The sequence below is a fragment of the Haemaphysalis longicornis genome, unplaced genomic scaffold (genome assembly GCF_048455015.1).
Source record: "Haemaphysalis longicornis isolate Haplotype H1 unplaced genomic scaffold, Haemaphysalis longicornis Haplotype H1 scaffold_8, whole genome shotgun sequence".
Taxonomy (NCBI): domain Eukaryota; kingdom Metazoa; phylum Arthropoda; class Arachnida; order Ixodida; family Ixodidae; genus Haemaphysalis; species Haemaphysalis longicornis.
Window position 1 is genome coordinate 115,203,058 of NW_027526445.1, and position 24,915 is coordinate 115,227,972.

The 24,915-nt window shown below is 46.3% G+C and overlaps 2 protein-coding genes across 6 annotated transcripts in view; one reads left to right on the forward strand and one right to left on the reverse strand.

Moving 5' to 3' along the window:
- Mif2 (mitochondrial translation initiation factor 2) overlaps window positions 1-14,232 on the forward strand; it is a 38,206-nt gene extending 23,974 nt beyond the window's left edge. Inside the window, exons 13-17 of the mRNA XM_077681011.1 lie at window positions 1,955-2,183; window positions 4,670-4,810; window positions 9,370-9,534; window positions 11,177-11,317; window positions 13,277-14,232. Coding sequence (XP_077537137.1) covers window positions 1,955-2,183; window positions 4,670-4,810; window positions 9,370-9,534; window positions 11,177-11,317; window positions 13,277-13,449 — 849 coding nt within the window. The 3' untranslated portion in view covers window positions 13,450-14,232. The remainder of the gene's footprint in view (window positions 1-1,954; window positions 2,184-4,669; window positions 4,811-9,369; window positions 9,535-11,176; window positions 11,318-13,276) is intronic.
- A 341-nt stretch (window positions 14,233-14,573) lies between these two features.
- Window positions 14,574-24,915, reverse strand: part of Sym (symplekin scaffold protein) — a 97,836-nt gene continuing 87,494 nt past the window's right edge. For 3 of the 5 annotated variants that reach the window (XM_077681008.1, XM_077681006.1, XM_077681005.1), the window contains 3 exons: window positions 24,306-24,323; window positions 21,165-21,361; window positions 14,574-14,667 (listed from right to left, as the gene is read on the reverse strand). In XM_077681008.1, coding sequence (XP_077537134.1) covers window positions 21,212-21,361; window positions 24,306-24,323 — 168 coding nt within the window. In that variant the 3' untranslated portion in view covers window positions 14,574-14,667; window positions 21,165-21,211. The remainder of the gene's footprint in view (window positions 14,668-21,164; window positions 21,362-24,305; window positions 24,324-24,915) is intronic. The other 2 variants (XM_077681010.1, XM_077681007.1) reach the window with 1 other exon arrangement.

Below are 24,915 nucleotides of genomic sequence, written 5' to 3' on the forward strand. Positions count from 1 at the left end.
TTACACTGTCTGTGGAAGATTACGAATTGCAGATGTCGAGTTCAGTAGCCTGATGAATAGCCAGAGTGGACAGCTACTTCCACTATGTGCTCTGGTTATTCATCACGCTTGCAGGACTCGATATCTGCGATGCTTCTTGATTGGAAGCTACGCGCTTGGGAGAGCCTACTGTGCACTCCCGAAATTCTTGGCTGGCGCAGAAGCCTGCATGTGCGGTCGTGCTCATACACATGGCGTTAAGCTTTAACCACTCCTGTACGTTGCATTTCCATTGGCAGGGCTCCTCATCATCGTTTCATCACCCCTACAGCATTCTTCTTTTCGTAGCCCGTTAGGCCTATCCAAGTCTTCTTTCAGGTTGCTTAGTGAGACCCAAAGTTTCTGCCCCATAGGTCATTACAGGGAGAATGCATTGGTGATATACCAGCTTCCTGAGTGAGAGAGGAAGCTTGCTACTCAGGAGCACGCAAAGTTTCTACAGTCAAACCTAGTTATAACGAAGTGCGTAATTCAGTGCGATTTGTTTGCTAGACGAGGTATAGTTCGATATACCTAACTGAACCCAATTGTAGGGAATTTTTGTATAAAATTTGCTGCAAACAATGTGAACAGTTGCTTGAAAATGCGATAACCAGAGAAAGACCATGATACTCACCATGAATGCCATGCCACTCACTCGCCACTCACCACTCTACTCCAAAGGAAATTTATTGTAGAGAAATGTACATCTTAAAATGCGTGAATCTTGAAATGCGCTGCGACTTTCAACTTTTTTTTTTGCCACGCTCAATCAACACGGTGGATTATCTTGAAGGGACACTGAAGCGAGTTGTTAACATTGTGGGATTACTAGTGCAACTTGTAGTCTGGAGGAGTCTTGTAGGCCCTGTTTTGACCAATCTCGCTGCGTTTACGCGACTTTATTCACTAGAAAAATCAATTAAAAAATGCTGCCCTCCTCTCTGCATCCTCCTTGGCGACTTCCTATGACATTTCATATGACTTCAAAACAGGGTGGGTTGGCTTGACTGTGCTTCTGCACGGCTCGTTGACCCTCAAACAGTAGCGGTCGGCCCGGCGTTCAGTGGGCCGGCCACCAGTGGCTTGTCGCAATTCATTCGTTCAGTTGAAACGGAGTGAGCTAGAATATAGTGAACCCATAATCTAGTTTACTCTAGTTGAAACAACAGTACGACACGTTTGTGCCTGAAAGAGTGTGCGTTTTAAGTTTCTTAGTTTGTAGACTGTATCAAGCTCAAAGTCCAAGTCGCTCCACACGAAAGCACATCGGGCAGAACTTTGGCATAATTCACTCTATCCGAGTTCGTTATGTTCAAATTTGACTGTAATATACACCAGTTGTGAAACTCCCCGTACACCCTGTGTGTCAAAAGCTGGTCTGTGGTCGGCCCCCTGGAGCTGGGGTTAAACAGGGCAAGCACGGTGCAAGTTGACTAGTCTGTTGTCTTTTGGCAAAAAGTTGAAGTTATACTCAAGCGCTTGCGGCCGCTGTTGTGAGTCATGAAAAGAAAAACCGTGGAAATGTAAGTGAACATTACAGTATATACTGCTTCCTAATTCGAAGAACAAGCTGCGAAGTACAGTGAAACCTCATTAAACTGTACCTGACGGGGACATGAAGAAAGTACGTACTAACCGGCACTACGGTTTATCCGAATGCATTAGGTAAAAAGGGAACCTAGTCGGGGATCCAGCTTAACTACGTATAAATAAAAAGAAATGGCGGCTTATGCGGGTACGGTTTAAAGAGATTCCACTGTCGTATAAATGTTCAGCAGAGTCCACCTTTTGTCCCCCAGATGCTGCGCCAGAACTCCGCGATTTCAGAACTGGTGTATAGCATTGAAGGAACTGTGAGAAGAAGGAGATGGGCGGTGGCCCCTTTTTTGAGAGCGGCGTGTCCTCTCCCCCCCCCCCTCCCCCAAATGTGCAGAGGCGTGCTCAGCAGGTCACGGAGTGGCGGGACTCCCAGGTGCGGGCCGAGCGCGACGCGGAGGAGTACCGGGCCATCCAGGCCAAGGTGCAGCGCCACCTGGAGCAGTACAAGGCAGAGCTGGAGCAGCGCCGCTCCCTGGGCCAGCGGCGCAAGCGCAAGCGCCTCACCAACCGCCCCAAGGAGTACTCTGTTGACGACACCCCCAGCCTGCCTGTCGTCATCAAAGGTACGGGGGGTCTTTTCAAGTGCAGAGCACTTTGGGGGCTCAGCTTGTCGCCGTAGCTCGCTCGCTGGACCCAAGTAGAGCCACACGGCGTTCTGTCGTAGCGGCGTATCCACAAAATGCTTGTCCGCAAGCACGTTCAGGAAGAACTGCACGCAGGTTGTGGGAGGAAGCCAGAAACCATGTGACATATTGTAACGGAGTGCACAGGTATCCGTCCAGTCCTGGTTGAGGGAGAAATCCAGCTTCCAGAAGCCCTTGGCTTTAATATTAACGGAGAAGGGACTTGGAAAGCAGTAGAGGTTATTAAAAGAAGTTTAGAATGTTGATGGGAAAAGAGTGGCAAAGAAGACAGGAAAACATCCGACCTAAGTCGGAATAGCACAAAAATACCTTGAAGGGATTTTTTTATGGTGAAGTGATTGTACAGTGGCGTTACGACTAAGGTCACTGTGCAACGCCAACCTTGTTACAAAGGGGAAGATGCTAACCATCGTCATCATCATCATCATTTTTAAATTGCAAGCCACAGTGTTCATGCTGGCATCCCTGCCTATTGTTGAGATTAATTTCTTTTGTTAGACTGCTTTGTTAGCATTTCTGCCCGCACTGTGGCACGATAACAAGGTACTGCTATCGTGAGCGGCATCAGCAACCATGCTGAGGTAAGAACATATTCCCGCTGCATGTAAATACGTTAATGAAGTTCAAGTGAACGAGTGTTTGCTGTGGCGAAAATCTGGATGATTTATAGGCATTTTCAACAAGTTGTCAGTGAAAACGCAAGTTGTCAGTGCTAATGCCAGCTATGAAAAAGAAATGCTGCTGGAAATAATGTGCAGCGGTGGCATTCAGCAGGAAGAGTAACAGAGTGGCTGCCGACAGCCAAGACTAGATGTAGGGGGAAGACCATTAACTGCACGGAGAGATGAGATGGGAAAATTTTGTGACAAAGAGGCGGCTAAAATGCCGCAATGCTGGGTGGACTGGTGGAATACTAGAGAGGCCTTTGTTCTGCACTGTACTCAAACAGCATGATAATGATGATGATTGATTGATTGATTGATTGATTGATTGATTGATATATGTTGGACCATTTGGAAGCTCTGTGAAAGAACAACAAATGGTGGCAACATGGCGCACCATGCGCTACCGATATCAGTGAGGATGGCAAGCAGCAGCTGCATTGCTTTGAGGATTCTAGTTTTTAATTAACTGAAAAAGAAATTTAACATGGGCCGTTTGGCTCATAATGCTTAGACAGAAAACAGCGCATAAACAGGACAAAGGAACATGAGACAGCGCTGCTTGGTGGCTCATCTTTGTCCTATTTGTGCACTGTTTTCCTGTTTAAGCATTGCTTTTTACTTCGCGCTACCAATTTATTAGTTTACAATATCGAAAAGAAGAATTAATTCGCCTCGAGTTTCAGACGACATTTGCAGTGTGCACCGTTACATTTCAGCAGAAGAAAAAACTTCCCCATGGCGTCAAAAAAAAAAAAATCAAATTTTGGAGGTTTAACTCGCCGAAGCTACACCTTTGCTATGAGGTGCAGCATAATGGAGGGCTGCGCATTAATTTTGGTTACGTGGAGACCTTTAACGTACACTGAATTTGAGGCACACGGGTGTTTTTGCTCATCACCTCATGTGGGCGCAGTGGGTGCCAGAACGTGGGGGTTGCCGCTATAAATGGACCATATAACCCAGCTAGCAAGCTAAAACACGAGAACCAAAGCCACAATCCTCACGTTGTGTCACGAGAACGCCACTGAGGGTTTGTTCGACTCTTCGAAAGGTGCAAAGGATGTGCTCGGAGCCAGGCAGTGTCAAGAAACCATGCTTTAGTGCTCGGTCATAATATGGAACGCGCACTGGACCGGCTGTCCCGAGCTCAGGCGGAAGGTGGAGACTCCCGCTGTCTGTGGCTGCCGAATCGGTCCGCCTCCTGTGGGGAGACCCGCCTCGTGCCGGGGTCGAGGAACCCCAGCTCCTTTGTCCGACCTGCGTGGTTCCAGACCTCCGCAGAAAAGCCCTCAGCAGAGCAATCCCGCTTTCCGACGTCATCTCGGCTGGGAGAGAAGGGTCTCCAGAGGGGGAGGAGGGTGCCGGCAGGGAAGCTGGCCGCTAAGAGCCTGGCGCTTTGTTAGCGCTGATGGCAAAGCACACGCTGCACGTGTGCACACGCTTTATTACTAAGGCAGCATCCCTGTGTCAGCTGCACCAGGCAGTTAACCCTAATGGTGCTGTGCGGCCGGCATGGGGACCCACGGGGTCCCCACACTCCATCCCAAAAACAATTGTCACTGCCGGCATCGAACCAGCATCTTTAGGCTTAGAAGCAGAACGCGTTAGCCACCGGGCCACTGCGGCCGGTTTTCCCGTGTTGTGAACTGGTGTTGCAGTTTTATTTCTTGAGCGGAATGTAACTGAACAACGCATTACAGCTAGACGTTCAATACTCTGCTCCCTTTCTTTTCTCCTCAGCTGATGTCGATGGCTCGGTGGAAGCCGTGCTGGACCTCCTGGACACGTACCACTCGCACCAGAACTGCCGTCTGGACATCATCCACTACGGAGTGGGCCCTGTGTCGGAGTCCGACGTTGAGCTTGCTCAACCTTTCAACGGTGAGCCTCTTCGTGCATTGCAGACATTGTGCTGTGGGAACAGGCTGCTCCAGTTGGGACCAGTGCTCGTTCTTCAGAAGTTCGGGCACAAAAAAGAAAAAAGAAATAAAAGAAACGTAGGAAGTGATTTTGCAGCATTGTGCTGCAAAGTGGCCATTCAGACAAAATACAAGTTTGTTTTATTCAAAATATTTAGTGTTTTATAGTGCCCCGAGCACTTGTCCAGCAGAAAATGATGCCGTATTCACAGAGAAATTAAGCAATATAAGTTAAAATTTTGATTCTACCGCCAAATCGTGTGTTTTCATGGCGTCTGCCATGAAGTCACACGGGCGGCTATTCAAATGAACTTCCAGTGCGTCATTAAGCTCTGCAGCCTTGCTTACCATCAGTCCTCCTAGATGGCGCTACGAGACTGGGCCGCAAACCGTTGTCCACTGTTGCTTTATTTTTGACCATATTTGCACCTGGGTGGTTTTTGTTACGGTAGAAAGTAGTAATCTTTTTGTGAAACATGGGATATCCTCGACAAACAAGGGTCACGTAAGACACCGTCACTTACGCCAATTGGCCAGCGTCGTATCAGACAACTCCAAAGCGCCGTACTACTGTGCAGCTAAAACAAGCATAGTGCGCCCAGTACCAACAGCAGTGCACATCGGTACTGCTGTGTTTACTTGTATTTTCATAGCTTTCATTGTTTACCCCACCATTCTTACTGCTGTAAAATGAATGTAAATGAATGTAAATGTAAAATGAAAGTGCAAATAGCTCGTTCAGTGAGCTTATAAGCCCTGCCTAATCTGCGTTTGCTTTTGCCAGCCTCAGCCAATCGCACAGCTGGCATATATGACATCATAGTTTCTGTTGGGGGAAATGAGCTAGTGGGTCGCATGGCCATTCCCTTTTTTCCTTATTATATAGCTTAATCGAGAGAAGTGTGCACTAAAAGGGGTGTCAGTATGATTCTAACGAGGCAATCTTTTGAATGAACCAAACTTGTGTTATGTCTGCATGGCCCTTAAGGGCTAGTCAAGTTCTTCTAAAAATTTGCATTTAGAGGCGGAATGTTATAGTATCTTCCATGCTTACTCTAGTACCATCAATTTCATTGCAAAATTCCAATAATTCGGCAGGATAACAAGCAAATCCAGTTACCAGTGGTGCTGTCCATTGGCTGCTGTGCCAGGCACGTGTGAGGTCAGTGATGCTAATTTGTAAAACTGGCTGCCCACTCAAAAGAATAACAGAATCGTGAGCTTGAAAAGTTATATGCAGGGAGGCCCTTGAGTGTCTGTTGGGTTGCATGGCTTAAATGCTGGAATGTAGTTAGTGGAGAGGTTGCCACTCTCCCACATTCCGAAAATGGTGTCATTTTTCCCCCAATGGCAAGAAATTTGAAAGCTCATCATTATTCATGGATGTTTTTGGTAGAGAAAAAACTGCTCTGTTGCCAAATATAGGCCGAGCTAGTTACCAAGTATGTCCCAGTTGTTTCAAATTAAAGCAAGACAAGACTTAAGCTAATGGACTACCGAAGAAAATTGTGAGAACGTTCAAACATGTTCACAGTTCGGCAAGAGTGCTGCAAGAAACCTAGAGCCCCTTAGGATTACGTCTGAGCAGCACAGGACTCGACGGTAAATGAAAACCAGGAGAAAGAATGAAGAGGGGACATTTTCAGGTGGTGAGGCTGGTTAGGCACGTGCGCGACAGAATATCTGCAGTCGCTAGACGTGAACACCTTTCACGATTCTGGTTTGCCACGTCAGCGATGTGGTCGCTACAAACTCCTTCCTAGCCCCTGCCACACGACCGATAGTGGCCGGCTGCTACCTGATGTACGACCAAAATTCCACATTGAAAAAAGCCTTTGGTTTTAGTGTAAGCTTTTACTCAGTTGTGTTTCTCATGTCTCACAGCTTTGTGAGGCTCCAAATTCAAAGTGCATACCGACTCTTCACAGAGAACAGACGTGCTCAACCACCTTGTGCGTGGAGTGTGGAGCTGAAGTTGTTCCAATTCCTGGCAGGACCTTGCGAAGCAGAGAGTTTTATACCAATCTATACTAGAGGGAAATCTCTCGCACTAATGTCTAGGCATCAGCCCCATCAATGAGCATAGCATAGTGGACCGCGGAGAAGCGTTGCGTTTCGCTTGGCATGACTTGACACAAGATGGAAAGTTGGGCGAGTTTGTACATATTCACGATGGAAAATAACAGCGCTATAAATGATGAGGGACACAGAAGAAAATCACAAGACGGGCGCTGACCCGCAACTAGTATTTTATTGGAAAGGAACACAAATTTATAGCCGACACGTACAGTCTGATGTGGTGAAAACAAACAAAATTTGAAACTTCTGATAAAACCACGTAAAGGCCCGATAATTGCTCACAGAGTTAGGTGGCATCTGAAAAAGCTTGTTCCTCCTCGTACAGCGTCGGAGAAGGCTGGCTTACACATCCGGCTCGCCTCTTGTTGATATGATAAGCTTTAGCAACTTCTCGTGTCAGCTGCTGAACACGTGGCTGCAAGCCGTGTTTTGATGAATGCAACATTTTGTTCACACATTTAAGACCAGCTGACACGAGAAGTATATGTCAGTATGGAACTCTATGTTCCAGAGCATGGTTGGGCTGTCATGTTGCTGCATCGACCTTCAAATTGGTAAAACCAGCCCACATATGCAACTTCTGTGTTTGTGCTGCCGTAAATACAAGAGAAGCATCAGTGGCAGGGTGTCGGAACGAAACGAAAACTGGAAACAACAACAACAACAAAAAAACATTTTTAGCCAGAACAAAAACGTAATATAAACGTTATTTATTATTTAATCAGGAACTGAGCGGAAAAGATTTCATTTCAGTTTTCGGTTCGAGTGGAAAGTTCAGGTGTTTCAGCGTTCATTCCCAACTTGCATACAGTGAGATGGCCATCAATTTGCTGGCCCGTAAAATCACCTTTTGTTTTGCTGCTGCCGTCTTTCTTTCGACAGGTTTGCTGCCTGCTTCCCTACTCCCTCCATCTGTTACCAAGTTCTGCAACTCTTTAAAACACTACACACCTGTGTCGATGGTCAGTGCTTATCTCTCCGTGTGATCACCACCCGCACGTGGCTGCAAAGCAGACATCCCAGTTGTGTTTGCTTATTGTATAATTCATTTAAATTATACAATTATTTATTCATTCATGTATTTATTTAATTATTTATTCGTTAAGTAATTTATTTATCGATACAACTTTGGTTCCCCTCAGGCATTGTTGCAAGGGTGTGCTTTGCAGATTTACAGAAATTCAGAAACATGGCGTAAAAATAGCAAAGAAAAGGACAATGCAACGTTTCACGTGATCACAGCAGCATACGCAGATTGCAGCGACATACTCAATAAAAGCAGCTACAAGTCACTCTGCGCTTGTGCACAAGTGCTGCCAGAGCGCAGCGGTAACTCAGTTCTCAATTTTTCTTGCGGGCCACCCCGAGCCCTTGTGTACCCTTACGAACCATTATTTTTGTTCGTTCCAAAGCTCAAACGAAATAGAATTTTTGTCTAGGGAATGAAGCGGAAAACGAAACGAAAAAACACTTCATTCTGACACCCTGGTTGGTGGACGCTGGGGCCCATGCTATACCGTATTTACTCGCATAATCTCACACTTTTTTTTTCGGAAAAGTCTATGCAAAAATAGGGGTGCGATAATTATGCGGCAGAAAAAAAAATCCGGTGCACAGTGTTGCCAATTTGCCTTATGCCAATCCTGCTAAATGTAGTGGTCGTTTTTTGTATATGTAAGTTCAGTGTTGCCAACAGCAGCTATTTCTTTTTATTTTATTATATACAACGTAAACAGTCTCCCGTCGATCAGCGTTCATGAAATTGCCGCCTTTGCTTCCTGGCGCGCGCCTTATCTCGTCGTCGTATGTGCGTGCCCTACTCCAGTAACGCACGCTGAAGTCGGTGACGCCGAAGTGCCTGCCTGCGGCACGGTTGCCGTGTTCGATCGCGTACTCTTTCGCTTTCAGTTTGAAAGCGGCAGTGTAGCTGGCGTTCCTCCCCATGGCGAAGCGGCACCAAGCACGAAACAAAGAGATCAAAAAGTTCTCAAAATGGCAGCGAGCTATCCACCACTGACGCGAGTGACTCACTGACTGCTGCTGCTCAACGACGGGACCACGATGGCGACACGACAGCGGGCTGCGTGAACAACGTCTAGTTGCACGCACGCGAAACATGCGCGAAACCGGCTCAAGGACAGTGTGAGTAGCGTGTTAGGGCGCCTGTTAGGGAGTAGCCATGCAGGTTGTTAGGGCGCCTGGATGGCTTTGGATACTCAGCGCTCTCGCCGAACGAAGAGGCGGCGGGGGAGGGCGCGCGTTGGAGAGCGCGTGCACCATGCGGGTTTCGCGAGCAGGCAACTTTCGCCACTGCAAAGTTGGGGGTGCGAGGATTATGCGAGGAACCAAAAAATCCAAGTTTTGGTGGCTCACATTAGGGGTGCGAGGATTACGCGAGTGCGAGGATTACGCGAGTAAATACGGTATCTTCCCCCCCCGCAGGCGTTGTGTACGCCTTCCACGTTCCCGTCCTGAGTGCAGCATCGGCGGCAGCAGAGGAGGGAAAGGTGGAGCTGCGCAGCTTCAACGTCATCTACCACCTCATTGACGACATCAAGAAGGAGCTGGGCAAGCGGCTACCCCTGGTGGACGTCGAGGAAGTACACGGTGGGTGTCGCGTTCAACGTATGATATCTGTGCGTTTCGCTGTGTTCCATGTTGTGGCTTGATCAACCCAGGCTCAGACAGCCATCGACGGGTAGCTGCTGTAGATACGGCGTCGAGGTTGGAGGCAGGTAAGATACAGCACCAAATGATTGAAATCTTTAAGGGGGTTTATTGTCTTGATGTTCCATATTGGTTGTCCGGGCCGTTCAGTTTAATTTGCTGTCATTCGAGGCTGAAAGAGGAGACGGGGTCACCTTGCTGCTGCCCACAATACCAGCCCCGGATCTAGTTCGTGCTCACGGCCCACTGTTTGGCTGGAATGAACGTGATGTAGCACGGCGAGATTCACATAGCACCGTTTGAGATCCCACTCACCATCAACGCAGTTTTTAGCCTCAAACCGAGTTCTTTCAGAGAGCCCTACTAGCTGGAGACAGCCGCTTAACCTTTCAGGACATTACGGCATGTTGCCGCCTCTGACGTTGCTTGCGCCCACCTGCACACTTGGCTTTATTCAGTGCCGAAAACACCTATGGCGGAAACAGTAATGCAGTCGCCAACCAAGTCATAAAACGTTTAAAGACGTTTCAGAACCCATAAGGGTCTTTGACTGCGTTTTGTTGTTTCATTTAATGCCTGAGCAGATGAACATTTGTCGAATCCTTGACTGCGATGCCTATGGTAACTTGTGCAAACCCATACCTTCCCTTGTAGCTAGCGCCACTGCCTTGTCTGTGGGGCAACCTAAACGCTCTAATGTCTCCTTTGGAACTGTCTCAACAACCCTTACCAGATGGTGGGCATTGGGCTGAGGTGCTGGGCAGCTCTGACGAGACTATTCAATGAATAGCTGCTCTGAGGGCTGCTGCTGTCGACAATACACCAGTCGTGCTTCCCCCTCCCCCATCTCCCCCCCCCCCCCCCTTTTGCCCTCCTTTTCTAGGGGCCTCTGAACGCCCAGTAAAATGTTTCTCTGTTTTCACACAACTCATGATGTGGAGGTGCCAAACATGGTCGCTAGGTGAGAGTGACAAGAGCAAACACTTTTTTATTGGCACGCACAAGTGCTGAAAAGTGCTCTTCTAACGTCACCCTGTCCACTAAGTGATATAAGACAAGAATGGCAGGCATTATTGTTCAGAAGGGGGCTCTTTAATTCAAGGTACAGTCTCAAAGTCACCTTTGATACAGTCTCAAGGTCGCCACAGATTCCCTCAGAAGCAGTCCAGCGTTTGTTTTTGCCATATATTCCTACGACATGGGGAATTCTCGGACTACCTGTGGATTGTCCGTGGCGAGTCTCAGAGTGTCGATCGTAGAGCCCCAGTGGAAAGTTTGCTTGCGTAAAGCTTATGTTAAAGCTAGCATTTGTATTGCCAACTGACTGCGCAAGGCAAGGATGTGTAAATATGCGACTTTCATTTGAGTCAAACGATAACGGCACACGTAATTCTATTCCAAATTCAAACTTGCAATGTGGAACATCGGTACTTGTCTCAAATTTTTCCACGGGCTTGATCTAGCAGTTTCTAAGCGCTACGTCGTCTAAGCCAACTCAGCTGTGCTGGAAAAGTCTAGAATGAGGGGACACGAGTAGCTGACCAGTGGGGTGACCGCAATGCCCTTGTTATTTCTTCCACAGGGGAAGCCTTGGTGCAGCAGGAGTTTCTGATCAACGAAGGTCGCAAGAAGATCCCCGTAGCGGGCTGCAAGTGCACCAAGGGGACGCTTCGCAAGAACGCCCTCTACAAGGTGGTTCGAGACGAGCAGACAATACACTCAGGTAGGTACAGCTCATCTTTCAACGAGTGGCTCTGCTTTTCTTACAAGCCGTGAGGATTAACTCAAGCGATGTGAAAACCGGGCCAAACGGATGGTTCTGAACCACTCACTAAGAAAGCGGTTAGGCTGGGCTTGAATGAAAAGGGTGGCGTGGTATCTAGCATGCTAAACTGTTACCAAGGCAAACCTAGTTTTTCGGCTGCTGCCTGAAAGTTCAAAGGGACCATGACAGTGACACACAGCTTTGCTCCATTTGAAAAAGTGGACAGTTCATACCTACCTAACTACAATTTTCTTTGATGAGAAACGTTTCTGCCGTCACAGAGGCATTAGTGGTGCTGTTTACCGTTCAGTGCTGGACTGACTGACAACAGACAGTTTGCTTGTAGACCGAGGACACTCCTCGCCATAGAAGTGGTATATGTGAAAGATGAGTGCAGGATTGCGACTTGGAGTTTCCAGCGAGGTCAGCACTGATAATCAAAGGTGGTGTATTTCAAATTCTTCGCTTACTGCGCTACTCAGCCACTACATGTACATGGTGCCGTTGTGAAGAAAGCAGAAGTTTAGAACCTCTGATAAAACACAGTAAGATGTTGCGAGGGCGTTTCAGCAATAGACGCAACTACAAGTAGACTTTAGCTTACCTGAACCCTCATTACCCCATGAGGGTGTGGTGAACATCTTTCGTTCATGATTGTTCCGACTTAAAAAATCTCGATCTTACGAGAGCTGCTCAAGAGATGGCAGTGTCACCAGAGCGCATAAGTTTGTTGAATTCCGCTCACATTATTTTACCGTACCCATTTCTCAGTCACCTTACCTTCCTTATGTTCTTTATTTGAAACGCTCTTGGCTCCAGCTGTAATCCCAGAAATTTGGTCGGCATCAGGAGATTACAAATGGTGGACGTATGACATATCATGTCACAATCATGTCACAATCATGTCACAAGTGCAGCAAAATATTTGATTAAGTTCAAGTGAAAACTGACGTGACTGTTATTTTGACGAGGCAGTGTTCCGATTGGAGCGAAGCTGCATGTTGTCTTTACAGTCCTTTTAGATGTTTATTCAGTGCTAAATTCATGGAGCAAATTCTATTCGTGAAGTATTCAATGTTTCAAATAGTAGCACACTTGTACAAATGAGGACAAAAATGAGGGATCTTACTGTAATTCTTTCAGCAAAGAATGCATGTACTTAGTAGAGCTTCCTGTTGGGCTAGTTGGCGAGTGTGTAGCTCCCATGGTTCGAAGCGCAACAAAAAAGCTCAGACGGCAAACACTACCTTGTCTTGTCTCCTTTGTTCCCCGTCAGTGTTGTTTTTTGTTTTGTTGTTGTTGAATTTCAACCCATAAAAAGAGCATGTACTGTTGCAATCTACAAATAATTATGGTTTGTTTGTTGCTCAATTTGGCCTTGGCATGGTCCTGACCAATCAAAATCCACTTGTGCGTTGCTTTTGGGACCTAGGCAAGGCTGGTAAGGAAAAAAACGGCTGATTTTTTTTAACTGTGCCAAAAATGGAGTATCATCCGAAAGGAGGCTACATTCCTTCTCGTCTACTGCACCAACGTGATTACGTGCACAGACTTTTTGTAGTCAACCCTGCTGGTGCTTGCACTGCAATCGATTGATTGAACTCATTGAACTGCAAGCCAGTAGAAAAGCTAAAAAATCCTTTAAAAAGGTTTGCAAATTTTTTTTTACGGCCCATGCATCACTCAGGTGATGCCTTCGAGGCGATGATTCAGTGAATGACCAGTTCATAGTCACACCTGCTTTGGCGCAGGGCACTAATCCCCATTACTACACCATGCACCGAGAGCCACGCTTTGTTATTAAAAACAAGCAGATTTATTATTTTAAGGATTACCGATTGGAAGTTTATTCCAACATCTATTTTGCTCCCAACGCCCTCTTGGTGGCGAACTGACGCCTGCTCCATTTCCTGGCAGGACCCCTGGTGTCGATGCGGCACCTGAAGAACGAGGTGGACACCATCAAGAAGGACGTCGAGTGCGGCCTCATGCTGGAGGACGCCAGCGTGCGCTTCTCGCACGGCGACCTCCTCGTCTGCTACTCCATCAAGCAGGTGCCCCAGGAGACCGACTGGGACCCGGGCTTCTAGCCTCCTCCTCTCCTCCTCTCCTTCGGGTTGCGTGTGTGTATCACGTGGTGGTGTCTGACCGCAACCAAGCATGGGCTGTACATCGTGCCTTGCACCTAAAGCGGCACTAAAGGAACCAAGCCAGCACCCCTACCCGTGAAATCCACGTCTAGAGGAGTCAAATCCTGGGCAGACGGCACGCAGAAATGAATTTCTTCACCCCGGTGCAACCGTGGCACTGCAAATTGGTGTGTCACTCAATAAGAAGATGAACAAGGCAGGGATTCACCAGGTTCCGCTTGCCTGAAGGCATTGGGAAACTCCCTGGTTGCAAACAACTGCCATCAGTAAAATCTGGCTCAGTGTGTGGAGTTCAACGGCCAAGAATATGGCAAGCTTTGTACGTAGCATTTGAGTGACGCCGGGGCGATCGGACGGATGCCATGAGCCAAGGATATGCCGCCTGTTTGGCTTACCAACTTTACGAAGTTCGGGCTTCGCACATGTGCTCCAAGCGCACCACAAGAACGACAGTCGTGTCCAACTTGTGCCGTGAGAGTGAAAACCTGAGACCCTTCAACATCACACGGCAAATCAGCTTATTCCATCCAGCTTGAGAAGATCTGCGTGTGTTTGTACTGCGTGTACGAGAAGTTGTGGCTGTACCACTTGGACTAAATGGAAATGTGGCGACTGTTTACTGAAAAACCACAGTGCAACAATCTTCGCGAGTGTATCCGGCTCGATTGACACAGCGGCTTGTCACAAGCCCGTTTGTTGGGTCTCTCTCTCGAATGGACTCTACTCAAGAGACAGCACAAATGAACACAGGAGTTCCCGTTCATTTCGATACCTGGATTACTGTAAAAGCAGTGTGCTAGACCATCCAGGATGCAAGACATTAGAATGTGCCAAGCAACCGTGACTGGGTGGAATTATAGTAGGAATTGTGTACATAGTGTGATCACATTACTCAACAAATTATTATTGTTTCACATTTTTCTTTTGTACAGTAAAATGAATGACACAAAAAGCTTTGTCGTTTTGCAAGTTGAACACGGAGCAGAATGCTTTATCGCTCAATAAAGAGGCTGTTTTTAAATGCACCATGGAATGATCAATATATCAGTAAGTACTTCCAGGGCTTGTCACGTAGAAATTGTCTTCCCGACATATTTATTCTTCACAATCAACAGACATCTAGAGGAGGAGAACCCTTGACAACCGCAGGAGCCATTTCTGGAAAAGACAAACAAAGAAATTGAATTCCTTGTGAAAGCTTGCTGAAGCCTACGTGCTTTCTCAGAACTAATACAAGGCATGGTATTTCTATTAAAAAGTCCTGCTTGAAATCCTAGCAGCTGTTCACTGGTATGTCCTTAGATCATGTGACTGGTAGCTCATCAGCTCTCGTGCCCTTTAGCCCTGCAGTTGCGTTCGCTGTTATGTCATTATTAAAGGAACACTAATGGTCCAAAATGGTCATACCAGTATAGGAGCTTAGAATGTCGCACACTTAATCAACTGACCACATTCCTATGGGACTTGCTATTTCATGACCCTCGGGCTTAAAAAGCATCGGGTACCCATACAAAAAGCTCTACAAATTCAAATTTTAGAAATATTGCACTTCAAATTTTAGAAATACTGTATTGCACATTTTTACTGAAATAAAAAATAAACAAGAAATGCATTTTAGTTTATCTAGTCTTCATTAGATGGCACTAGCAGTCTTTCGTGTGAGTTTCATTTTTTATTTCAGTATAGAAGTGAGATATTTCCAAAATAATTAAACTAGGCCGTTTGGAGCATTTTCGTGGATCTGCAAAGCTTTTCGTATAGGGGCACAATGGTTTTTAAGCCTGTGGGTTGTTAAGTAGGAAGTCCCGTAGGTGAGTTCCCCCAAGGGAAAAAAACACTGGTCTTAAAACAGCTTCCTTCCCTTAACTCAAGCACACAATTTTTCTCGACTGAATGATGCACATTATTTCCAACAGAAAAAGTACTTATACAAAGCCGAATTTCGCCCTCTTCCAAGTGCCACTTGGTGATGCAGACTGTGACAACTTGCTGCTCCAAAGAAGGCATTTCACAGGGCATATTACGTGTGAATTACGTCATCTAAACAAACTTAGGTAGATCACAATAATGAAGCAGGTTACAGCAGTAAGATGTGAAAACCCAGATGTAGGCTTGTGCGAATATTAATATTTTAGTTCGAAGTGAATTCAAAGCGAATAGTCCTTGGGCTTGAATATTTTCGAAGCGATTTCGAATAGCTGTCAGGTGCCACCGAGCTTCCTGTCACTGAGACACTGAGCTTCCAGGCTTGGCGGGACCTTCATAAAAAAGATATACACAGTGGAATCTTGATGATACGCTTCCGGGTGATACGAATTTCTGATAAGTCCCGCCAAATCCGATTGTTTGCAGTGGGAAAAATTTCGCCTCCACGGACCTGCACGGTCCGACGGATGATACGACCGAGTCAGCAGGGCGCCCGACTGCCGAACGAGCAAGCGACGGCGACGTACGGGCTCTCTCTCTCCTCTTTGTTGCTCTTTCTCCAGAAACGCCGGGCTGTTGTTTTCTGCTCGCGAAAATGCGGCACGCAAGTCACAGGTGTGCTGATGCTGCTGCAGAACCTCCCGCACGCTGCGCGTGGCGCGGCCAGCAGCGGCAACATGGCGTCGGCGTCGGCCGCAAAGTGGTGTCGGGAGCTCGAGCGACCGTTTCTAAGCGCTCTCTAAAATGCCACTTAAGGCACGCACTAAGTTGCTTGTGCAGTAGAGGAGCTTATAATGTGGGCGAAAACGATACTATAAAACATCATCCGCGCCGCTAGTAAAAGCGTCCATGCAATATCTGCCGGGGTGGTAAGCCTAAACAACTCTGGCAGAGCCAGCCGGCTGTCTCGAGCGCTTTGAAACTGCCGCCATGAGGCGCGCGCCTCCCCATTGGCGCAAGTCATCAAGCTCCTGCCACTGCCGCGCGGAATGCGCGTCATTTTCTGAGGGAGGCAGAAGTTGCCGCACGCGCGAAATCGTCGACGCGGGTGTGAAAAAATTGCATGTGCAACGCCGACGCGACCGAATCGCGTGCAAAAACGCGCCGTGCGGGTCACGCTTAAGAAGGCTACGAGTCTATGACAACGTTCTGAATGTGGCTTAGCTTGTCTTGGCTCCACATGCAGTCAACATGTAGGCCTGATGTCCATGGCACTGCGGCTTGCCTAACGAAACCGAAACTTGAACGCAGTTTTGATATTCGTTCACCCCAAATACTTCGAAATATCGGAAAGTTTAAATTCGAGTCGAAGCGAATTCGAATACTGTAATATTCATTCGAATATTCAAAGCCCCCGAATATTCGCACAACCCTACCCAGATGGCTTAAGTAAACGACATGATTTGGACTGTCCGCCTCGTGATGAATACAGGTGGCCTCTCACTCTGGACAGCGTTTTGCAAGTGCATATTAAAAACCATGGTTCCTGAACTGAGCGCCACCTTTGGCAAAATAAATTATTCAGGGCATAGCACAAGCTAAAAGCAACTTCATTTACTCATTAACAAGAGCCACTATAACCTCTGATGGTGTTTGCACAAATGATACAAACAAAAACCGGAAAGGAAAGGTTGGCGTTTCCAGGAGAAATTTTGGGAACAGAAAAGTTTAAAATGCTGTGCATCGTATATAAACCGTCGGCATTTGGAGCTTCTAAATTGGCCACAAAGACAAAATACACGTGTGGTTCATTGAAAAGACTGCTTTGTCTCGATAACAGTACCACAAATTGTGCTGCAAACATTAAACAAATAATGGAGATATTAAGGAGAACAAATAAACAGCCTCTTTCTGGCAATGTCTCTATGATGTCGTAGAATTTTCCTTGTGCAATATTGGCAGCTGCTGGCCTGAGCCACTGTCACGAAACAGGGCTGGGCGATTGCCTGCAGTTTGATTTGATTGTAGTATCACTTGAACGTTAATGCGTAGCCAACACACTGATAACTAATTACAGTCGACTCGCGATAATTCAAACTCGAAGAGACCCCAGGATTTCGTTTGAATTATCCGAAGTTTGAATTATCAGAAGTTCTCATATGTATGACTCTAGGCAAAGTGACAGCACACATTATGATTAGGCTTTGATTTTAATCACATTTGTTTAATTTTCGAGCGTTTTCACACCCTAACTGCACAAAATAAACAGAAAGCAGAGGCGTAAGCTCCACAAGCCGAATGCTGTGTGCGCCACTTTCGTAACCGCCGTGTCTGTTTCCTTTTTCTTTTTTCTTTCTTTTTTCTTTTTGTGACACGCGACACCCGAATGTGTGAATTCCGTGTTTTTCTTTTTGTTTTTGTGACAGTGGTTCGCATAATTTTGACCGCTTTGACAAGTGTAGGCAGGCAATCATGTTTAGACGTCTCTTGAGGCCTGCTCATTGTTTTGGTTTCCAATTCGCATCGTAGAAACGGTAAACAAGGCTCGAAAGGTAAAAAAAACATTGCGGTCTAGCATACTTGTGCTTCGTTTCAAACGTTTGTTTACTAGCAAGGCCTTTTTCCTTGAAGGGTTGAGGCGCTCATTTTTCATTTTTGGATTGTTATGTCGAACAGTTGCACGAAAGCAGTAGATTGCATGAAAGCAGTAGATGTATTTTTCCGTTGTGGACATGCAAAAAGTACGAATTAATCGAATGACAGAGTTTCAATTAAGTGGCTTTGAAATAAGAATAGCGGGCCAACCAAGAATTTGAAGTGGCTTTGAAATAAGAATAGCGGGCCAACCAAGAATTTGAATTTTCTTCGAATTAACCGAAAGTACGAATTATCAGAGTTTGAATTGTCGCGAGTCCACTGTACTTCAGTTCTGGCCAATGTGACATCACTTGTGCCGAAATCGCATCACTGCAATACGGGCAAGATTGTGAAATCTGAGAGTTTTTCAATATTTCTTGTGTTTTTTTTAGCTGAAACAACGTCCTTCATGGCTGTAATGGAGCCAAGTGAGTACAAAAGACTGGCGCTTTCAATCTGAGCAAAGCTGTACTTTGTCTTCACGGCTCCCGTAATGCATGCTTTCAGAGTGTAAGGTTACAACGCATTCACTGTAGGTCCACATTTTGTTCTCGCGGATGAGTGCCAGTCTTGTGTTACAAAGGATACTCGGTTTGACCTCCACTCAGACCCAAATTTACCCAACTTTTTTTCAAATCAATTACCCCGTTGTTTATTTTTCGAGCCGTTGGCCACTTTGGGCCCCATTCATCAGCCACTTTGTGTTGCCATGCAATGTCGGATTTTCAACCTAACGCGTTAACGGATACTTTTGCAGTTAGGGTTGCCACCTCCCCCCTCTCCCCCTCCCCCCCTTCCCCCCAAAGAAAAGAAACCGGTCCTTGGGGGGGTTACACAGGGGTGAGACAGCCCAAACAGATTTGGGAGCAGTTTTCGGAGCAGCAAAATTTCGATTTTGGAGCAGAAGAATCTTGATTTGGAGCAGTTAGGGACATTTAATACATCGTCTTGTGAGCTTAAAAAATCATTATTTCAGCAATTTGCAGGGTCAAGTGCACATTTCAATCAGTTTTGAATACACAGAACACTCAAACAGCCTTACCTGAAAGAGTTTTTAAGAGTATCACAAAGTACTAACTGCACTACCTTTTTCATAACTGGTGATATTGTGTTGCGCCTGCACGCAACACTGACAACAAAACTGCCGTTAACATTAGAGAGTTTTAGCATTCCTTCTGTTCTGTTGGTTACTTTGTTACCGGGTTGACCAGGAGGTGCGGGCAAGGCGAAGGCAGGCAAGGCAGGTCCGCGGAACTAATCCCCCTACAGCTACGGCTACGAATGCCCAAGTGCCCAGACGAGTCCCGGTGAGCACGGTAACTACGTACACGACGGAACAGACGGACTGCTAAAATTCATCAAATTTAAGGGCTGCGCAATTGTGGCGCTTTTTTGCTGTTTTAATGCTAAAATTATTATTTATGTAATCCCAGGCTGCGCTGTACGAACGACTGTAGTCACGGCAACAGTTGAGCAGCTTCGAGCTAACGGTCGCATAGCCCAACCAGCCTACCCGTTTCAGTCCCCGGGGCGCAGGTTCACCCTATGGTCATTTGAGTAGCGTTAATGTTTAGCCACCTAGATTTTGGCATTAAATTTCACTTTGCATACATCAAGTGGTACAGTCGCGTTCTATGGCAACCGTGTAGTCGTGCAGCTATTGGGCGCTGCCTGAACAGGTCGCGGCGCCGCAGCACAGCCCGCAACTTTCTGTCGACCATTCCATCCCCGAGGCTCGCGATCGCGCTTCGAAGCACAGCAACACCTCAACATTTTACAACAGCACAAAAAGCCAAAAAATTCACTTCACGAACCCGATTATAGACGCGCGCACCGCGTTTCGCACTCAAGGACAAACCACGCCGAAGTCGTAGGCCCCACATTTCAATGAACTTTTTTTCGACCCGCCCAACTTCCCGTAATCTGGCACCAATCTCAAACCATATCCCCGCGTTAACGTCACTATTCGAGTCACAACAGATAGACTGAATAGACTGGAACCCAGCTGATAGCGTAAAATAAACCCGGGAAAATATCGGCGATACGCACTGAGCGCGTTGGTAGTAGCCAGATCAGGCGGCGGCCATGTTTGTTGCCACAGCGATGCCTAATCGCGAAGGCCATTTCAGCGAACTTGGACGGAAAGCGAATCAAGTTTTAGAAGCTATCGCTTGCTTCGTTTCAGTCTTTCTATTTGTGCCATTTCTGTGTTTGCGATTGAGCGACGACAAAAGCGGTGACCGGGATGCGGGAGGCTTTCATCCCCGCCGAAACTGACATGAGCATCAAAATCCGTACCGTTGAGTCTCTTCTGGAGCAGTTTGGCGCAATTTTCGCCATTTTCGTGCTTTTGGAGCAGCTTGGCGAAGGAAAATGGAATTGTATCAGAAGGGCGCAATATGCGCAGCTGTCTCACCCCTGGGGTTACAGAATGTTGAATGTGTTGAGAAAAAAAAAAGATTGTGTTGTTTTAACATGTAATGCCATTTTATCAACATAACATTTGTACTAAAAGTGAGTGAGATTTCGGTTATTGCACTGAATGTGCTGCACTGAAAACTAACCGCACACACTTCATTCCATTAAAAGCTCCTCTTTGTCGTACCCGAATCCACCAAACAAACCTTCAAAAGTATACAATGCGTATGACATAACATATTTTACATTCATAGATACATAATCGTGCAATACTATGCAATACACCAACAACGCAGAACAATGAAAGGTAAAGTTCCATACACTTGCCTTCTCCTATCACGGAACTTCAATGAATATTTAGAATTCGACTTGGCAACTCCGGTAAGTTGCTTGTTTTCTCTGGCTGTCCTTAGGAAGCGTTCACATGTGTACACCTAAATTATACCACACACCGAGTCCACTTTAACGATTGGGACGCTGTAACCATCTCAGCGACAGCGCTCACCTGAGTGTTCTCTCTGTGCGTGTCTTTCTGCACATTGTCGACATGTCTTTATCGTCGTAGTTGTTGAATTAATGCTTATAAAAAAAAACAGTCGCGGCACAATGGCCAAAAAACCGGCCAATGATGGCCGGTTTCAAGTACGAACCGGCAACCGGCCCGCTTTCGAAAAAAACTGGCGGGGCTGACCAAAAACCGGGCTGGTGGCAACCCTATTTTGCGGACAACACACCATTTGGCCAAGTGCTGCTGCTGTCCAGTCACCGCAGCCGCAGCCTATTACGAGTCGCGTTCCTGGGACGTCGACCGCTCCTCCGCGGCCACTAGCTTGATCTTGCTGGAAGACGGCCGCCAGGCGTCCCGCTCTGACCGGCTGCCGCCGTACTCTCTCGATTCCCGGGAGTCCCTTGAGTCACGTGAAGAGTCTCGCTATGTAAAAAAAAAGTAAGGAAGACAACACACTCAGTTTAGCTGCCAATACGGCATGTTAAGCAATGAAGAGGCGTCTACGCATGGGGAAAAACCAGATGTATGCACTTAAAGACAAGGAAGGCAATGTCGCCACAAATAGGGATAAAATAGTTATGAAGCCAGGGAGTTCTATAGAGATCTGTACAGTAGCTGGGACATCCAGGATAATGCCGAACGAGAAAGTAGTTCAGAGGAGATAGACATCCCACCAGTAACGACCGAAGAAGTAAGGGAGGCTTTGAAAGAAATGAAAGGGGGCAAAGCACCTGGTGAGGATCAGATAACAGCAGACCTCCTGAAGGATGGCGGAGAAATTGTACTTGAAAAACCGGCAAACCTGTACACACAATGACTGCTGACCGCGAGTGTACCGAAATCTTGGAAGAATGCGAACGTCATACGAATCTATAAGAAAGGTGACATAAAGGACTTGAAAAATTACAGGCCGATCAGCTTACAGTCAGTCGTCTACAAGGTACTTACCAAGGTAATTGCCAACAGAATTTCTGCAACCTTAGGTTTCAGTCAACCTAAAGAGCAAGCAGGGTTCCGCAAAGGCTATTCAACAATGGACCATATTCACACGATCAATCAGGTGATAGAGAAGTGCGCGGAGTACATTGAACCCCTATATATAGCCTTCATAGATTATGAGAAAGCATTTGACTTGGTCGAAACCTCAGCAGTAGGGATGGGCGAATATAGATTTTGAGGTTCGAAGCGAATTCGAAGCGAATAGTGATTTGGTCGAATAATTTCGAATCGAATAGTTCGAATAGTACACATTGCAAATCACAAAGACAAATGAGCAACTTGTGACCTGACTAATGTACACAATTTTTTCTAATAATTAGAACTCACGTAGGCACAGCATTGTGTAAAACTATTACCAGTTGAACATTTATTGCAAAATCTTAGACAGCTTTCCTTTGCTGTATTCACAAGTTTTCATGAAGAAATGCCTGTTGCGCCACATGCTCTAGGTGCAGCAGTTTCCGCCGGCTGCTCATTCACAAGTTTAAGCGCTGCCTAGAAGCTCCGCTAAAAAAAGAAGTATTGTAGCCAATAGTATCCTCGGCCGTAGCCAAGCAAAGCGCAAGTGGCTGGCCGCCATTTTGAATAGGCTCGCTTAGTGCGGCGTACTGCCGCACTGAGCGAGCCTATTCAAAATGGCGGCATGCCCATTAAAAATGGCGGCATGTACAAGTCTGCTGGCTTGGTGCCGCTATGTTCGGAGCGGTGTCGTTTCAGTGCCGCCTTTTTTTTTTAACCTAAATAAAGTGTGCTAGCGGCCGAGAGCTTCGTCGAACCTCTAGGCAAGGCAGCAATTTGGCAGTGCCGGCACTGATAATAGAAATGTCCACGTTGGTGGGTCTTGAGCCAAGCCTGGAGTAACTCTCGGAAAGCTTGACCGAAAAGCTTGGCTTTTAGCTGCCTATTCGGGAGCATCGAATAATTCGAAAATATCGAGTACCTGCATTCGGATCGAAGCGAATAGCGAATAGAGAGCTATTCGATCGAATATTCGACAATACCGAATATTCGCCCATCCCTACTCAGCAGTCATTCAGGCATTACGGAACCAAGGGGTAGATGAGCATTATGTAAGAATACTAGAGGATATTTACAATGGGTCAACAGCTACCATCATCCTGCATAAGGAGAGCAGTAAAATACCTAAGGAAGGGTGTCAGACAAGGAGACACAATCTCTCCAATGTTATTCACAGCATGCTTACAAGAAGTATTCAGAACGTTGGATTGGGAACAGGTGGGAGTAAGGGTTAATGGAGAATACGTCAGTAACCTCAGATTTGCTGATGACGTTCCCTTGCTAAGTAACTCAGGGGACGAATTGCAAAGCATGCTTTCCGCACTGGGCGAACAGAGTAGAACCGTGGGCCTGAAAATTAATATGCAGAAAAATAAAGTAATGATGAATAACCTCGGGTCAGCACAGCGGTTTGAGATAGGTGGCGAGGCAGTGGAAGTGGTAAGCGAATATATCTACTTAGGCCAAGTTGTGACCCCAGATGCCAACCATGAGGCAGAGATAATTAGAAGGATCAGAATGGGGTGGGGTGCATATGGCAGACATTCTCAGATAATGAATAGCAGCCTACCATTGTCACTGAAGAAGAAAGTTTATGACAGCTGCATCTTACCGGTGCTCACCTACGGGGCAGAAACTTGAAGGCTCACTAAGAGGGTTCAACTTAAATAGAGAACGGCTCAGCGAGCAATGGAGCGGAAGATGATAGGTGTAACGTTGAGGGACAAGAAGAGAGCGGAGTGGGTCAGGGAACAAACGCGTGTTAAGGACATATTAGTAGAAATTAAGAGGAAGAAATGGACGTGGGCAGGGCATGTAATGCGAAGGCAAGGTAACCGTTGGTCATTCAAGGGTAACAGAGCGGATCCCAAGAGAAGGCAAGCGTGGCAGGGGGCGGTAGAAAGTTAGGTGGACAGATGAGATCAAGAAGTTTGCGGGGATAAGTCAATCACAGTTGGCACAGGACCGGGATAATTGGCGAATAATGGGAGAGGACTTTGCCCTGCAGTGGGCGTAGACAGTCTGACGACAATGATGATGACGGCATGCTAAAACAGAAGACTAGGCAAGTTGCCACATTTTAGAATAAACAGCGCAAAAATGACAAAACACAACGATGAATTCTTTCATCGACTTGCATTTCTGTACACCCTGGCTTCTACAACAATGTTAAATAGGAGCATGAAGGCACCCAAATAAACGAAAAAGATTATTGCCTCTTGGCGCGTCTGTTCATTCTCTATCTCTCTTGACTTTTGTCGTTTTAGCGCTATTCATTCTTTTAAAACCGATACAACACCATCGAAGGCTGGTGTCGAAACTAGTTAGTAGTAGTGCCAGGCATACTAACCTTTATCTTTAGTGGGATCTGTGGAAGAAACAAAATTTGGGGAAATGGAACAGGATGGAAGGGAGGAATTGAGTCAGAGTTAGTGTTTGTTATTTCCAGAACAGGCAAGGAAGATGCAGTACTGTCAAGCCAACTGGCACCATACTTTTTTGGTTACGACAGTTCACACAGAATGCTACAGTTGCTTGCTTGTTCTTTTTTCTCTATTTTAAACAAAGTCTAAGATTGCTCAACAAAAGGCGTTTACAAAATTTAGACCTGCCTGCATATTTTATTCTTTAACTACACCTTCAAACAAGCGAGAGACCGTTACATTGCTAACTTAATGGTAGCCAGCAGTTTTTTGAAACAACGTCGAACACCAAACCAGCTCATATTAAAAAAAAAAAAAGAAAACACATTTAACCATTCAGTTTTAAGACTTTCCCGAACCTGCTTCTGGGATAGTTTTTTGTTTATACTTTGCACACATTCCCGAACATCTGCATCAGCCGGAAATGATAAACAGCTTCGCTCCTCGATTGTTCAACTTCCGTAGACACTGTGGCAATAAGAGATCTACACTTGGCCACACCATAATTATTTTATAGTTTTGAATACCAAATATAGT